The sequence below is a fragment of the Rattus norvegicus genome, chromosome 18, assembly GCF_021556685.1.
Source record: "Rattus norvegicus strain SHRSP/BbbUtx chromosome 18, alternate assembly SHRSP_T2T, whole genome shotgun sequence".
In the NCBI taxonomy this organism is placed as follows: Eukaryota; Metazoa; Chordata; class Mammalia; order Rodentia; family Muridae; genus Rattus; species Rattus norvegicus.
Window position 1 is genome coordinate 1,391,067 of NC_141551.1, and position 17,329 is coordinate 1,408,395.

General features: G+C 37.0%; 1 protein-coding gene across 4 annotated transcripts in view; it reads right to left on the reverse strand.

The window, feature by feature from the left end:
* The window catches only part of Rock1 (Rho-associated coiled-coil containing protein kinase 1), a 121,813-nt gene that overhangs the window by 55,143 nt on the left and 49,341 nt on the right, over window positions 1-17,329 (reverse strand). For all 4 annotated transcript variants that reach the window (NR_171200.1, XR_015642465.1, NM_001389239.1 and 1 more), the window contains 3 exon segments: window positions 13,319-13,410; window positions 15,481-15,619; window positions 16,323-16,467. Coding sequence is in view for 2 of the 4 variants with exons in the window: in NM_001389239.1 (NP_001376168.1) it covers window positions 13,319-13,410; window positions 15,481-15,619; window positions 16,323-16,467 (376 nt within the window). In the remaining 2 variants the exon portion in view is untranslated.

Genomic DNA, 17,329 nt, shown 5'->3' on the forward strand with positions numbered 1-17,329 from the left:
CAGGACCACAGGTAAGACCAACTTTTCTGCTGCAAGTGACCTGCCTGGTGAACTCAAGACACAGGCCCATAGGAACAGCTGAAGACCTATAGAGAGGAAAAACTACACGCCCGAAAGAAGAACACTCTGTCCCCATAACTGACTGAAAGAGAGGAAAACAGGTCTACAGCACTCCTGACACACAGGCTTATAGGGCAGTCTAGCCACTGTCAGAAATAGCAGAACAAAGTAACACTAGAGATAATCTGATGGCGAGAGGCAAGCGCAGGAACCCAAGCAACAGAAACCAAGACTACATGGCATCATCGGAGCCCAATTCTCCCACCAAAACAAACATGGAATATCCAAACACACCAGAAAAGCAAGATCTAGTTTCAAAATCATATTTGATCATGATGCTGGAGGACTTCAAGAAAGACGTGAAGAACTCACTTAGAGAAACACAGGAAAACATTAATAAACAAGTAGAAGCCTACAGAAAGGAATCCCAAAAATCCCTGAAAGAATTCCAGGAAAACATAAATAAACAAGGAGAAGCCCATAGAGAGGAGACACAAAAATCCCTGATAGAATTCCAGGAAAACACAATCAAACAGTTGAAGGAATTAAAAATGTATATAGAAGCAATCAAGAAAGAACACATGGAAACAACCCTGGATATAGAAAACCAAAAGAAGAGACAAGGAGCTGTAGATACAAGCTACACCAACAGAATACAAGAGATGGAAGAGAGAATCTCAGGAGCAGAAGATTCCATAGAAATCAATGACACAACTGTCAAAGATAATGTAAAGCGGAAAAAGCTACTGGTCCAAAACATACGGGAAATCCAGGACTCAATGAGAAGATCAAACCTAAGGATAATAGGTATAGAAGAGAGTGAAGACTCCCAGCTCAAAGGACCAGTAAATATCTTCAACAAAATCATAGAAGAAAACTTCCCTAACCTAAAAAAAGAGATACCCATAGGCATACAAGAAGCCTACAGAACGCCAAATAGATTGGACCAGAAAAGAAACACCTCCTGTCACATAATAGTCAAAACACTAAACGCACAAAATAAATAAAGAATATTAAAAGCAGAAAGGGAAAAAGGTAAAGTAACATATAAAGGCAGACCTATCAGAATCACACCAGACTTCTCGCCAGAAACTATGAAGGCCAGAAGATCCTGGACTGATGTCATACAGACCCTAAGAGAACACAAATGCCAGCCCAGGTTATTGTATCCTGCAAAACTCTCAATTAACATACATGGAGAAACCAAGATATTCCATGACAAAACCAAATTTACACAATATCTTTCTACAAATCCAGCACTACAAAGGATAATAAAGGGTAAAGCCCAACATAAGGAGGCAAGCTATACCCTAGAAGAAGCAAGAAACTAATCGTCTTGGCAACAAAACAAAGAGAATGAAAGCACACAAACATAACCTCACATCCAAATATGAATATAATGGGAAGCAATAATCACTATTCCTTAATATCTCTCAACATCAATGGACTCAATTCCCCAATAAAAAGAAATAGATTAACAAACTGGATACGCAACGAGGACCCTGCATTCTGCTGCCTACAGGAAACACACCTCAGAGACAAAGACAGACACTACCTCAGAGTGAAAGGCTGGAAAACAACTTTCCAAGCAAATGGTCAGAAGAAGCAAGCTGGAGTAGCCATTCTAATATCAAATAAAATCAATTTTCAACTAAAAGTCATCAAAAAAGATAAGGAAGGACACTTCATATTCAACAAAGGAAAAATCCACCAAGATGAACTCTCAATCCTAAATATCTATGCCCCAAATACAAGGGCACCTACATACGTAAAAGAAACCTTACTAAAGCTCAAAACACACATTGCACCTCACACAGTAATAGTGGGAGATTTCAACACCCCACTCTCATCAATGGACAGATCATGGAAACAGAAATTAAACAGAGATGTAGACAGACTAAGAGAAGTCATGAGCCAAATGGACTTAACGGATATTTATAGAACATTCTATCCTAAAGTAAAAGGATATACCTTCTTCTCAGCTCCTCATGGTACTTTCTCCAAAATTGACCATATAATTGGTCAAAAAACGGGCCTCAACAGGTACAGAAAGATAGAAATGATCCCATGCGTGCTATCGGACCACCACGGCCTAAACCTGGTCTTCAATAACAATAAGGGAAGAATGCCAACATATACGTGGAAATTGAACAATGCTCTACTCAATGATAACCTGGTCAAGGAAGAAATAAAGAATGAAATTAAAAACTTTTTAGAATTTAATGAAAATGAAGGTACAACATACCCAAACTTATGGGACACAATGAAAGCTGTGCTAAGAGGAAAACTCATATCTCTGAGTGCCTGCAGAAAGAAACAGGAAAGAGCATATGTCAGCAGCTTGACAGCACACCTAAAAGCTCTAGAACAAAAAGAAGCAAATACACCCAGGAGGAGTAGAAGGCAGGAAATAATCAAACTCAGAACTGAAATCAACCAAGTAGAAACAAAAAGGACCATAGAAAGAATCAACAGAACCAAAAGTTGGTTCTTTGAGAAAATCAACAAGATAGATAAACCCTTAGCCAGACTAACGAGAGGACACAGAGAGTGCGTCCAAATTAACAAAATCAGAAATGAAAAGGGAGACATAACTACAGATTCAGAGGAAATTCAAAAAATCATCAGATCTTACTATAAAAACCTATATTCAACAAAACTTGAAAATCTTCAGGAAATGGACAATTTCCTAGACAGATACCAGGTACCGAAGTTAAATCAGGAACAGATAAACCAGTTAAACAACCCCATAACTCCTAAGGAAATAGAAGCAGTCATTAAAGGTCTCCCACCAAAAAGAGCCCAGGTCCAGACGGGTTTAGTGCAGAATTCTATCAAACCTTCATAGAAGACCTCATACCAATATTATCCAAACTATTCCACAAAATTGAAACAGATGGATCACTACCAAATACCTTCTACGAAGCCACAATTACTCTTATACCTAAACCACACAAAGACACAACAAAGAAAGAGAACTTCAGACCAATTTCCCTTATGAATATCAACGCAAAAATACTCAATAAAATTCTGGCAAACCGAATTCAAGAGCACATCAAAACAATCATCCACCATGATCAAGTAGGCTTCATCCCAGGCATGCAGGGATGGTTTAATATACGCAAAACCATCAATGTGATCCATTATATAAACAAACTGAAAGAACAAAACCAAATGACCATTTCATTAGATGCTGAGAAAGCATTTGACAAACTTCAACACCCCTTCATGACAAAAGTCCTGGAAAGAATAGGAATTCAAGGCCCATACCTAAGCATAGTAAAAGCCATATACAGCAAACCAGTTGCTAACATTAAACTAAATGGAGAGAAACTTGAAGCAATCCCACTAAAATCAGGGACTAGACAAGGCTGCCCACTCTCTCCCTACTTATTCAATATAGTTCTTGAAGTTCTAGTCAGAGCAATCAGACAACAAAAGGAGATCAAGGGGATACAGATCGGAAAAGAAGAGGTCAAAATATCACTATTTGCAGATGGTATGATAGTATATTTAAGTGATCCCAAAAGTTCCACCAGAGAACTACTAAAGCTGATAAACAACTTCAGCAAAGTGGCTGGGTATAAAATTAACTCAAACAAATCAGTTGCCTTCCTCTATACAAAAGAGAAACAAGCCGAGAAAGAAATTAGGGAAACGACACCCTTCATAATAGACCCAAATAATATAAAGTACCTCGGTGTGACTTTAACCAAGCAAATAAAAGATCTGTACAATAAGAACTTCAAGACACTGAAGAAAGAAATTGAAGAAGACCTCAGAAGATGGAAAGATCTCCCATGCTCATGGATTGGCAGGATTAATATAGTAAAAATGGCCATTTTACCAAAAGCAATCTACAGATTCAATGCAATCCCCATCAAAATACCAATCCAATTCTTCAAAGAGTTAGACAGAACAATTTGCAAATTCATCTGGAATAACAAAAAACCCAGGATAGCTAAAGCTATCCTCAACAATAAAAGGACTTCAGGGGGAATCACTATCCCTGAACTCAAGCAATATTACAGAGCAATAGTGATAAAAACTGCATGGTATTGGTACAGAGACAGACAGATAGACCAATGGAATAGAATTGAAGACCCAGAAATGAACCCACACACCTATGGTCACTTGATTTTTGACAAAGGAGCCAAAACCATCCAATGGAAAAAAAGAATTTTCAGCAAATGGTGCTGGTTCAACTGGAGGTCAACATGTAGAAGAATGCAGATCGATCCATGCTTATCACCCTGTACAAAGCTTAAGTCCAAGTGGATCAAGGATCTCCACATCAAACCAGACACACTCAAACTAATAGAAGAAAAACTAGGGAAGCATCTGGAACACATGGGCACTGGAAAAAATTTCCTGAACAAAACACCAATGGCTTACGCTCTAAGATCAAGAATCGACAAATGGGATCTCATAAAACTGCAAAGCTTCTGTAAGGCAAAGGACACTGTGGTTAGGACAAAACGGTAAGCAACAGATTGGGAAAAGATCTTTACCAATCCTATAACACATAGAGGCCTTATATCCAAAATATACAAAGAACTCAAGAAGTTAGACCGCAGGGAGACAAATAACCCTATTAAAAAATGGGGTTCAGAGCTAAACAAAGAATTCACAGCTGAGGAATGCCGAATGGCTGTGAAACACCTAAAGAAATGTTCAACATCTTTAGTCATAAGGGAAATGCAAATCAAAAGAACCCTGAGATTTCACCTCACACCAGTGAGAATGACTAAGATCAAAAACTCAGGTGACAGCAGATGCTGGCGAGGATGTGGAGAAAGAGGAACACTCCTCCATTGTTGGTGGGATTGCAGACTGGTAAAACCATTCTGGAAATCAGTCTGGAGGTTCCTCAGAAAATTGGACATTGAACTGCCTGAGGATCCAGCTATACCTCTCTTGGGCATATACCCAAAAGATGCCTCAACATATAAAAGAGACACGTGCTCCACTATGTTCATCGCAGCCTTATTTATAATAGCCAGAAGCTGGAAAGAACCCAGATGCCCTTCAACAGAGGAATGGATACAGAAAATGTGGTACATCTACACAATGGAATATTACTCAGCTATCAAAAACAACGAGTTTATGAAATTCATAGGCAAATGGTTGGAACTGGAAAATATCATTCTGAGTGAGCTAACCCAATCACAGAAAGACATACATGGTATGCACTCATTGATAAGTGGCTATTAGCCCAAATGCTTGAATTACCCTAGATCCCTAGAACAAACGAAACTCAAGACGGATGATCAAAATGTGAATGCTTCACTCCTCCTTTAAATGAGGAAAAAGAATACCCTTGGCAGGGAAGGGAGAGGCAAAGATTAAACCAGAGACTGAAGGAACACCCATTCAGAGCCTGCCCCACATGTGGCCCATACACATACAGCCACCCAATTAGACAAGATGGATGAAGCAAAGAAGTGCAGACTGACAGGAGCCGGATGTAGATCGCTCCTGAGAGACACAGCCAGAATACAGCAAATACAAAGGCGAATGCCAGCAGCAAACCACTGAACTGAGAATAGGACCCCCGTTGAAGGAATCAGAGAAAGAACTGGAAGAGCTTGAAGGGGCTCGAGACCCCATATGTACAACAATGCCAAGCAACCAGAGCTTCCAGGGACTAAGCCACTACCTAAAGACTATACATGGACTGACCCTGGACTCTGACCTCATAGGTAGCAATGAATATCTTAGTAAGAGCACCAGTGGAAGGGGAAGCCCTGGGTCCTGCTAAGACTGAACCCCCAGTGAACTAGACTGTGCGGGGGAGGGCGGCAATGGGGGGAGTGTTGGGAGGGGAACACACAGAAGGAAGGGGAGGAGGGAGGGGGATGTTTGCCCGGAAACCGGGAAAGGGAATAACACTCGAAATGTATATAAGAAATACTCAAGTTAATAAAAAAAAAAAATTCCATCACACGTTCACACATAAAAGCAAATCATAAAAAAAAAAAAAAAAAATAGAAACCAAACAAGTAACTCGTAACGTTCATGTTTGGGAAATTTCTGTCACTGGCTAACAGAAAAGAGATAATAGCAATTACATGAGGCAGGGGACATGCACTTTGTAAAGCCGGTTTGGACAATAAATAACAACCTTTAGAGGAGTAATGTGATTTTGAGAGTTAATACTATAACATTTAAAGTGTCAAGCTCATAAAAATTTACAAAGCATATATATTTTGCTCAAAAAAAGGACACAGGGAAGTTTTGGAGGAAAAAAAAAACCACCACTAGAGAACTCTAGGCATTTGAACTACTAAATACAACTTTATAATAAGTCTTCTTTATATGTATAAACATTAAAGAATACTATAGACAACGAAGTATAAGGAAGCAGGAGAATGATGTCTTTTTTTTTTTTTTTTTTCTCTTTTTCGGAGCTGGGGACCGAACCCAGGGCCTTGCGCTCGCTAGGCAAGCGCTCTACCGCTGAGCTAAATCCCCAACCCCGAGAATGATGTCTTAACTGTTAGGCAATAAAAAAAAAAAGAATAAAATAGCCCTTCTGCCCAGTCTTTTCTGCTGGGACAGACTGCTAGTTAGTCTGTACCCTGGAAGACACCACATCCTGAGGCATCCCAGAAGATCCACTGCGTTTAGAGCATTTGGTAAGAAAGCTCCCGGAAGCTTCTGTAAGGCAAAGGACCTAGTCAATAAGACAAATAGGCAACCTACAGATTGGGAAAAACTCTTCACTAACCCCACATCCGATAGAGGGCTAATATCCAAAATATACAAAGAACTCAAGAAGCTAACCACCAAAAAACAAACCACCCAATCAAAAGATGGGGTATAGAACTAAACAGAGAATTCACAATAGAGGAATCTCGAATAGCTAAGAAGCACATAAAGAAATGTTCAAAGTCCTTAGTAATTAGAAAAATGTAAATCAAAATGACCCTTACACCAGTCAGAATGGCTAAGATCAAAAAACCTCAGGTGACAACGCATATTAGAGAACCACTCTGGAAATCAACTTGGAGGTTCCTCAGAAAAATGGAAATAGACCTACTACCTAAAGACCCAGAAATACCACTCTTGGGAATATACCCTAAAGATGCCTCATCATGCCACAGGGACACATGTTCCATTCATTATGTTCATAGCAGCCTTATTTGTGATAGCCAGAAGCTGGAAACAACTCAGATGTCCCATGACAGAAGAATGGATAAAGAAAATGTGGTTCATTTACACAATGGAATACTACTCTGCTATTAAGAACGAGGACATCCTGAGTTTTGCAGGCAATGAATAGAACTAGAAAATATCATCCTGAGTGAGATAACTCAGACCCAAAAGGACATGAATGGTATGTACCCACTAATAGGTGGATATTAGCAAAAGAAAAAAGTAACATAATACCCAAGATACAGTCCACAGAACTCAGAAAGATCAACAAGCTGAAGGGCCCAAGTGTGGATGCCTCAGTCCCACTTGGGAGGGAGAAGAAAGCAATCACAAGTGGGGAGGGAGGAACCTGGGAGGGAAAGGCTGAGGAGGGTGGGGGGGGAAAGGGATACATGATCTGGTACTGGGTGGAGGACCCTCCAGAATGTACTAGACATGGGAGGTTAGAGACTTTCAGGACTCAAAGGGAGGGACCTTAGATGAAATGCCCTACAGGGGGAGAGGGAACCTGTAGTGCCCTTCTCCAGCAGAAAGACAGCATTAAGTGAGGGATGGGGTTGCCATCCCACAGTCAAAACTCTAACCCATAATTCTTCCTGTCTGGAAGAACTGCAGGAATGACAATGGAGAAGAGCCTGAGGAAAAGAAGGTCCAGCGATAGGCCCAAAGTGGGATCCAACTCAAGGGGAGGAGGCCCCAAGGCCTGACACTATTACTTGAGGCTATGGAGTGCTCACAAAAAGAGATCTATCATGAATGCCCTCTGAAAGACCCAACAAGCAGCTGAAAGAGTCAGATGCAGATATTTGCACCCACCTAATGTACAGAAACTGCTGACCCTCTGTTGAATTAAGGAAAAGCTAAAAGAAGATGAAAGGGAGGGCCACCCTGTAGAAGGGAGGACCAGCAGTCTCAATTAATCTGGATCCCCCAAGATCTCTCAGACACTGGACCATACATATACAGTAGAGGACTGCTCGGTCTGGGTTCAGTCAGAGAAGACACAACTAACCCTCAAGAGACTAGAGGCCACAGGGAATTTAGAAGTCTGGTAGGGCAGGGGTTGGGGATAGGGATATCTTGGTGGAGACACGGGGCAGGGAGAATAAAATCTGGGGTGTGTGTGTGTGTGTGTGTGTGTGTGTGTGTGTGTGTGTGTGTGTGTATAAAGGTGGGAAAAAAAAGAACAAAATAGAAATCCTAGCACTGAATGAAAAAGAAGGCAGCCTAAAGGAATTGTGACACACTGTCAACTGACCAACCAACATGTGCATCTAAGACATCTGGCACAAGAGGAGAAAAAGAGGCAGAAAGAGCATTTAAAGAAATACTGTCCAGAGCTCCCCAAATCTGATATAACATATCAATACACACATCTAGGAAACTGAAGACAAAATAAAGGATGCCTACAGTCAACAGTGTAATCTCAGCCATGAAGAAAAAATAGGAAAAGATAATTCCATAGATGAATTTAAAAGCCAAAACTATTAGTAACTGTTCTTTTACTTGTGTGATTTTTAAAAATTCATATAGAAATAATACAAAACTGAACCAATTAAAAATGGGGAAAAATTAAAATTATACAGATGGTCAATAAACAAATATGGAAGTGTTTAACTTCCATGTCATATCAGTAGTCATTAGGAAATTGCAAACCAAAACCACTATGAGATAACATCAGGGTGGGTACATCAGACTGATTGTTCAAAAACAGAAATGCAAAATAATTCTTCAATTCTACTTTGTTGATAGTTACTGAAGTAGACAATCTCCAAGTGTCCGTATATACTCTACATAGTTATAAAATAGCCATAATGTAACATAACAAATATATTTCAAAATAAACATTGGTGGAAGAATAGCTAATAAGCTGGAGAGTAGAAAAATCTAATATGTTTAATAACTGACAAATGGATTTAATGAAATGTCACACATATAAACAACATGGTTAACTATGATTAATACTGGGACTGGAGCGATAGCTCAGTGGTTAGGAGCACTGACTGCTCTTCCAGCAGTCCAAAGTCCAATTCCCAGCAACCACATGGTGGCTCACAAAGACCTGTAATGGGATCTGATGCCCTCTTCTGGTGTATTTGAAGCCAGCTACAGTGTTATTCCTATACATAAAATAAATAAATAATTCTTAAAAAAACAAAAACAAAAACTATGATTAATGCTGCAACAAAGATGAGACAGACAGATATCTGCTAGGTCAAACCAGCCAGTCATAAAAAGGTAAATACTAAAGTGTTCTACTTAAATGAGATACCCTATATAATCTAATTCATGGAGACAGAAATTTACACAATACTTACTGAGGGCCAATTGGGCAGAAGAAAGGAGAATTAGTATTTAATGAATAAATATTTTTAAATCTAGAATGGTGAAAGTTCTAGAAAAACAAAATGATGACAGTTGTATGGCAATGTGTCTCTCTGTGATGCTAGTGACTAAAAGTTAAACAACTCAAGGACAGAATTTTGTCATGCCTACTTTACTAACCAAGAAAGGGAAAAAATTACTTATAATCAAAATTAATTCATTACAATGTCAACAAAGCCTAAACTTTTAAAGAGCCCTGAGTTGCAAGCCAGGCCCTAAATTTTTTATTAACAAAGACCACATTATTAATCTTTACCATGAAAATGTAAAATTCTGAGAGGCTGTATTAGTCTTAATAAGTCCAAAAGATTCAGTACATGTTTGCTTTTTGCTAAACATACAGGACATTAAGCAGACAGACAGACTGTCATGGATAGTATCTTATGTATTTCTCAACAGCTACAAATAGATTAAGCAAAGGCAGTATTTTACTTCCAATGAGATGGTGAATAAGAAATGTTTTGCAGGTCACCACATTATTGTTAATATAGCATTATTGTGTGTAATAAATAGTGGATTACATACTTTCATACACAATTTAACTGCTAATATGTTACTTCCTTTCATTTCTTTTAAATATTTTAAATAGGAAAAAGGTCATTAAATGGTACATAATATTACAATGACCAAGGGCTAGAACCTCACACAGATTTGGATCTGAATGAATCCCTGTGCTGTCACTGGCTCATAGCATGTGGTAGTGTGGTAAAGTTTGTTTTCAGGGGAAAGGGTGTTTTCATTTCCTTAGTCTTCTTTCTTCTTTTTTTTTTTTTTCTTTTTTTTTTTTTTTCGGAGCTGGGGACCGAACCCAGGGCCTTGCACTTGCTAGGCAAGAGCTCTACCACTGAGCTAAATCCCCAACCCCCTTAGTCTTTCTTCTTTCTTAATCTCACAACCCTGTTATTTCTTCAACTCTATCTCAAGTAAATATAAAAGTAATTTTATAATCTTAATATTTTATGACTTTAAATAAAAGGTGAATAGATTCAAGAGACTTGGAAAAAGTACTTACTGCACAATCAAGAAAAACAGGTTGACTAGGAGACTAATTGTCATGATGACTTTAAAACATTTAACTTAGATTGGTTTTACTAAATTAGTGAAAGAGAGCAATTTTTTCCTTAAAAAAGGAAATTCAAATATACTAAAAGCATTATTAACTGAAACGGTAAAGACATTCAGCCATTAAGAGTATTAGCTGCTCCTTGGGAGCCTGTTTGGTTTCTAGAACCCATACGATGTGGCAGTGCACAACTTTCTAGAGCTTCAGTTCCAGGGACACAACACCTTCTTGTCTCTGGAGGCACCAGGTACACACATGGTGCACATACATACATGTAAGAAAACATCAAAGTAATAAAAATAAGGAAATCTTTAAAAGGAATTATAATCATTATAATGTAGGTTAATCAGTTCAGTTCAGAAGAAATCAAAGCATTCTTGGTATTTTAGGAGTGGGCTGTGACGACAGGAAGAAACAAGGAGAAGAAATTTGACAGTAAGTTCTACAGCTTTTAGATTTTTAATAATCACAAAGCAGAACTGGTTAAGTTTAGGAAAAACTATTAAAATGCTCCTAAGTCTGTTGCATCTAAAGAATAATAAAACCATAAGGGCAGGCAGGCATATGGCTCAGTGGTAGAGCGCTTGCTTGGAATGCATGAAGTCCTGGACTTGATTCTCACTATTATTAAAAAAACAATAACAACAAAACCCCTCTAAGAAACAGCAATGAAGCTCTTTAAAATAAAAAGAAATGACAAGACTAATAAAAATGACAAAAGCCAATAATAATCTTCAAGTATAAAGTTCACTTGCTTTAAATACATAAATTCACTTTTTTCCACAAGTAAAGGCAGTTTTATTAAGGACATGTGAAGTATAAGTAAATGACATAAATTTGGACCCAAATTTCCACACAACTATGAGCTTTACAAGGAGGAACTTTGTTTGACACTGTTATTCTTCCAACGCCTAGAATAAAATCATGCTTGGCCTGCAAAAGGGGTTCGAATACCTTGCTTCATATACTTAATATCAATTTTCAAGCATATATATAATATTTTATATATAATAAATATAATCATATGTTTACATACAATACTTATACATAAAACCATCCTATTTTTTAGAATGGTTTATTATGCAGTTTATTGTTCTCTGCTGTACATTTCTTGACTGGATATAACTGTTAATAAGATCTCCCAAGGCCACACTGCTGCTACAGCTTCTCTAATAAGCCTGCAAGTACAGTCAATGACAGACACTCTTTGCTATAGTACAAGCTACCAATCTCTGGAGTACTTTCCCTTCTTCTTGAGTAATTTTATAGTGTAGAACAATATATGCTATGTTGTAAGCAATGTACCTGCTTCTTTCAGTTATCGCTGACAACTAGAATACAACACTAAAACTAGCAAATCTACATCATGAACTTAAAAATTAACTGTAAAATGTTCTCTTCAAGTAAGAACTACTACTCATTGTCTCAATGAACTCCACAGTCCTAATGTTCCTAACACTATCCAGGAAATCTCATTTCCATTACTGTTCATAGGTGGTGGGCTAGCAGAACTGTCCTTTTTTTAATAAGTAAAAATGAAACAAAACAAAACAACAACAAACAAAAAACTTCTGAAACTTCAGTATTGAAAAAAATGAATTCTTGTTCTTCTAAGTCTGGGTCATCTTTAGTGCTATTATATAACTTGATGCTAATGTACAGCATAACAATCTAATAATCATAAAATTACAATATATAATAAAATATACATTTAATATATTTTACATAATTACATATATATGATTAGATAATATGCAATCTGATTTTTATATTATATAGCACATATTATACATAATTATATTACAAATATTATATGTGATTTTAATACAACTATTATATAAAGTTTTCTTCAGATTACTTTATAATTTAACTTTGTTTTATAAAAAATAGGAAAATGTTCTATAAGAACTGAAAATTAGGGGGCTGGAGAGATGGCTCAGTAGTTAAGAACACTAACTGCTCTTCCGGAGGTCCTGAGTTCAAATCCCAGCAACCACATGGTGGCTCACAACCATCTGTAATGTGATCTGATAGGCTCTTCTGGTATGTCTGAGGATGGCTACAGTGTACTCATATACAATAAACATTAAATAAAAAAAAAGAACTGAAAATTAAATTGTAGCATACTAAATTTATTTCACAACTGCATTTCTACCCCAAGTTAAAATGTAAACATAAATAAAACTGAGTTATATTCTGGACTTAGCGTCACCTTTCAGTTTAATTTTAATTGAATTAGGAAAAAAGCTTGTCCATTTGTTCCAACTTATTGCTTTCATATAGAAATAACTAGGCCTAAATGAAGAGCAACTCAAAAATGCTCAAGTATCAACTGTGACTGAAGAGCCCACCCATTTCTATCAGAATGGCATGCTGTGCAAGGGGCATGACGAGAACAGCTCCAAAGCTCTCCAGAACTATCAACTGTTCTATTTTTTTTTTGGTTCTTTTTTTTTTCGGAGCTGGGGACCGAACCCAGGGCCTTGCGCTTCCTAGGTAAGCGCTCTACCACTGAGCTAAATCCCCAGCCCCTCAACTGTTCTTTTTAACTAGTTTAGGGAATTTCATCAATTGTACATAAATATTTTGAAAGACAAACTTACTATAACAACTTTCAAATACTCTAGAATGTCCAGGGAAAAAAGAACTTACTGTCTCGGAGCGTTTCCCAAGCCCACTGATCATTTTTGAAGAAGAGATGACGTTTGATTTCCTCTACACCATTTCTGCCCAATCTCACTTCTCTAGAGGAGAAAGGTAATCATTTAAGATCTTATTATAGCTTGTATAGATTTGTTTATGGCAGAACAGCAAACCTGAGCAGTTCTGTCACCTATAAAATCTATTATCAGCAAAATTTTCAGAAAATAAAGCACAGACTGATATTAAATAAATTTTATTAAAAAAGGGAAAAATACATAAAAGCATGAACTTGTTCCTATTTTCTGTTAATAAAACCCATATGAAAATATTTATATGATTAATCAAACACAATGACTTTTAATTGTTTTTAAAGCCTGTGGTAAACTTTTAGTATAAACAACTTTAATTCATATCAAATTTTATCCAAAATTCCAGAAACATTTAAAATTTTAATTTCTACTTTATTTTTAAAAATTATTCAGCATTTTTATAAATTAAAACCTGATAATGGGGAAAGTGACTACCGTATGTGTAGAGAGGCAGGAGGAGTGAAAGCTCAAGACCAGCTAAAGCTACGCTGAGGCTGTAGTCCAGTGACAGCATTTAGAGTCCTGGGTTCAGCCTACAGCCAAACTGTCATTCACATCCATCTTAAAATGAACAGAAACAAAACCTCAAAGTATCATTAGCCCCCTTTTAGAAAACATCATGAACTAGAATTTGCCTTCAACAAAAGGGAAAACGGGGACTTGGTGCCACATGTTATCTATCAAAAGTTTAATTGGAATACCGTCAAATCCAAATTTTTCAAAAGTTAAAAACATTGCTTTGTATGTATAACAGTTTGTTAGCAGTTTTCGCTGCTTTCACTCTTTTTCAGGGCAGATTCTCTAGCATATAGAGCTTACGCCTCAATGTAATTACCACTGCATAATATCTATTTTCTCACAAAAGAACTATGAGGTTACTTGAAGTAGATGCCATGTAACCTGTTAATTCCTATATGACTAGCACCAAACATACAGCACAAGATAGTTCCATACATTAAAATGTAAAAATCTAAATAAAAATGTGTCTTTCAAGCTCTAAACGACAATACTGAGGATAAACTAATTTTAATTAAAGTAATACTCAAATTAAAATATACTTATAAGTACTAGGCTTCTGCTAGTACTTAAATTAATAATATCTGATCAACATTAAACATGATTTTGTTTTTTGTTTTTCAAATAATTAGTGCATAAACTAAAAATAATTTAATCCAAGTTCTTACATAAGTAAGTACTGAACTAAACTCTCACTTTCCCTCTCCTGTATCTTAAGTCCTAGATTCAATTTCCAGCACTATAACATATTACAGTGAACTACAAAAGTATATGCAAAGTCCCACTTTTTAAATTCAAAACACATATATTCATAAGCACTTGTTACATCTGGAAGGCACAACAGCTATGTCTACAAGAAAGGCATTCATTTAAATACTATAAATTACCAAAGCAAAACTGTCATAAATTGAAGGAATGTTATCACTTTTACATAACTAAGAGAAACATGCCTTCCATTAGTATAAATCAGTGATGAAAGATGCATCCAAATTCCAGAGGTTTTACTACATCAAGAATAAAAAGGGGGGAAAAAAACCTAGCTGGATGTGGTGTCAGGTAATGTTAATCCCAGCACTTGGGAAGCAGAAGCACCTTGTGAATTCAAGGCCAGTTTGCTTTACAAAGTGAGTTCCCAAACAGCCAGGGCTGTGTGGGAAGGAAAAGAAATTAGGATTCGATAATTATCAGTCTGATAATTTAATCAAGTTAAAAGAATTATCTGGCTATCAGGTGACTGCTTTTGTGCACTAAACTGACAGACAGAAAAGATACCAGAAAACCCTAACCTTGTATCAGGCTTTATTATCGTAAACTTTCAAGACATCAGCTTTTATATTCTAATAGTTCACCTGCCAAGAGAGGTCAAATATGAACCTTAAAAACTGAGCAGCAAAATGAGAATGCCTTAGAACTTAAAGAAGTATATAGGCTGATGAGATGGTTGCACAGAAAAAGTGCATGCTGTAGGAGCCTGACGACCTGAATTTGAGAAGAGAGAGGGCTAACTTGTATGCTGGGGCGTGAGCATGTAATAACAGAAGCAAACTCAGTGTCAAAATTATTTACCTGTCCGTAAGGAAGGCACAAATGAGATTTTTCGCCTCTTTTGATATGTCATTATCATCAGGGAAAGTAAGTGAATTTTTATGGTTCATAATTTTACTGTACGTCCCAACCAAAGAATCTGCATAAAAAGGTGTATCACCTGAAAAACAATGACAGAAAAACATATACAAAAATACGTTAAAGGAAGAAATCAGTTACTTGGTTTAAAAAAAAATACTTATTAAACTAAAAGTATATATTTAATATAGTAAAATAAACACATCACAAAATTAGCCTGTTAAAGACCTTTTAAAAGAGACAAAACAGTCGGTCCCCAGCTCCGAAAAAAAAGAACCAAAAAAAAAAAAAAGAGACAAAACAGGTTAGGGATCTTGTTTATTTCCTACAAAATTTTTTTTCTTTCTTTTTTTTTTTTTTAATTAACTTGAGTATTTCTTGTATACATTTCAAGTGTTATTCCCTTTCCCTGTTTCCGGGCAAACATCCCCCTTCCCCCTCCCCTTCTCTATGGCTGCTCCCCTCCCCATCCTCCCCCCATTGCCGCCCTCCCTATTTCCTACAAATTTAATATTTTAAGTATTACATGAGAAAAAGCCAAGTGGTGGGTTTGAGATGAAAAACATTAGATACTTAAAACAAAAACAGGAGTTAGAGAAATGCCTAAAGAACACTTGTGTTACGCAGGACCCAGGCTCTGTTCCCCACCTTCTGAACTGTGCAGACACTAGGCACACACGTGGTACACAGACAAACATGAGATGAAACACACACACACACACACACACACACACACACACACACACACACACACACACACACACACAAAGCCCTCCTTTACTCACCTACAAGCATTTCATATAAAAATACACCAACTGACCACCAGTCACACTCTCGTCCATAATAGCCATCACCGCCTTGTGATTTTAATACTTCAGGTGAAATATAATCAGGTGTTCCAACTGCTGTATCACATCGTACCATACCTTCCTAAAAGGAGCAGCAAGCCTGGATTAGAATTTAATTACCTTTAATGGTTTTCTTCTTAATATAACCCAAAGAAAAACTGTGTTATAAATGCCTTATCAAAATTTAACACATTATTCACAATTGCTATCAAAGACAGTCTAGAAATCCATCATTAAATGAGTAGAAACAATGCAATTTATCCAGCTATATAAAAAGGTGAAATCATGGCATCTTGAAATGAATGATCTAGAAGCAAAGTAAGTCAGACTTAAGACAAATGCATTTCTTCTCTCACACACTGAATCTGGGTTTAAGCTCATGCGTGCATACACACACACACACACACACACACACACACGTAAGTATGTATGCATGTGTACACACAGGCAGAAAAGAGACCAAGAAAAGAAAGGAGGCAAGGGAAGCAAAGAATGATGATAATGGAGCACATGGGACATGAAAACCGAGGAGAACACTATTCACAGGAGGGGGACCAATAAGGAAGCACAGGGTGTTGCAGATGAATACAAAGGATAATACATGGAAACAGCACAGTAAAACTCACTTGTATGTGCTAACAAAAATATTTTTAAGGTGCAAATTTGAAAAAAAACCTAAATGTAAATCATACATAGATACTGCATTCACAACCTAATTATGTATCACTGAGTGCACAAAACCATGTGTTTGTTTTATAGTACTCACAAGAGGCCACCACTTCATACTCTAACCGCTAAATGTGATGACTGCATAGCAATTCCAGAGACAAAATCAAGGCAAACAGGTTGAGATTATATAACAAATCATTTTAGTGCATATAAATACTTCATTATTTTTAACCAAAATATCTGACTGATTTAGCCATGCTAGAAACCATGATAAA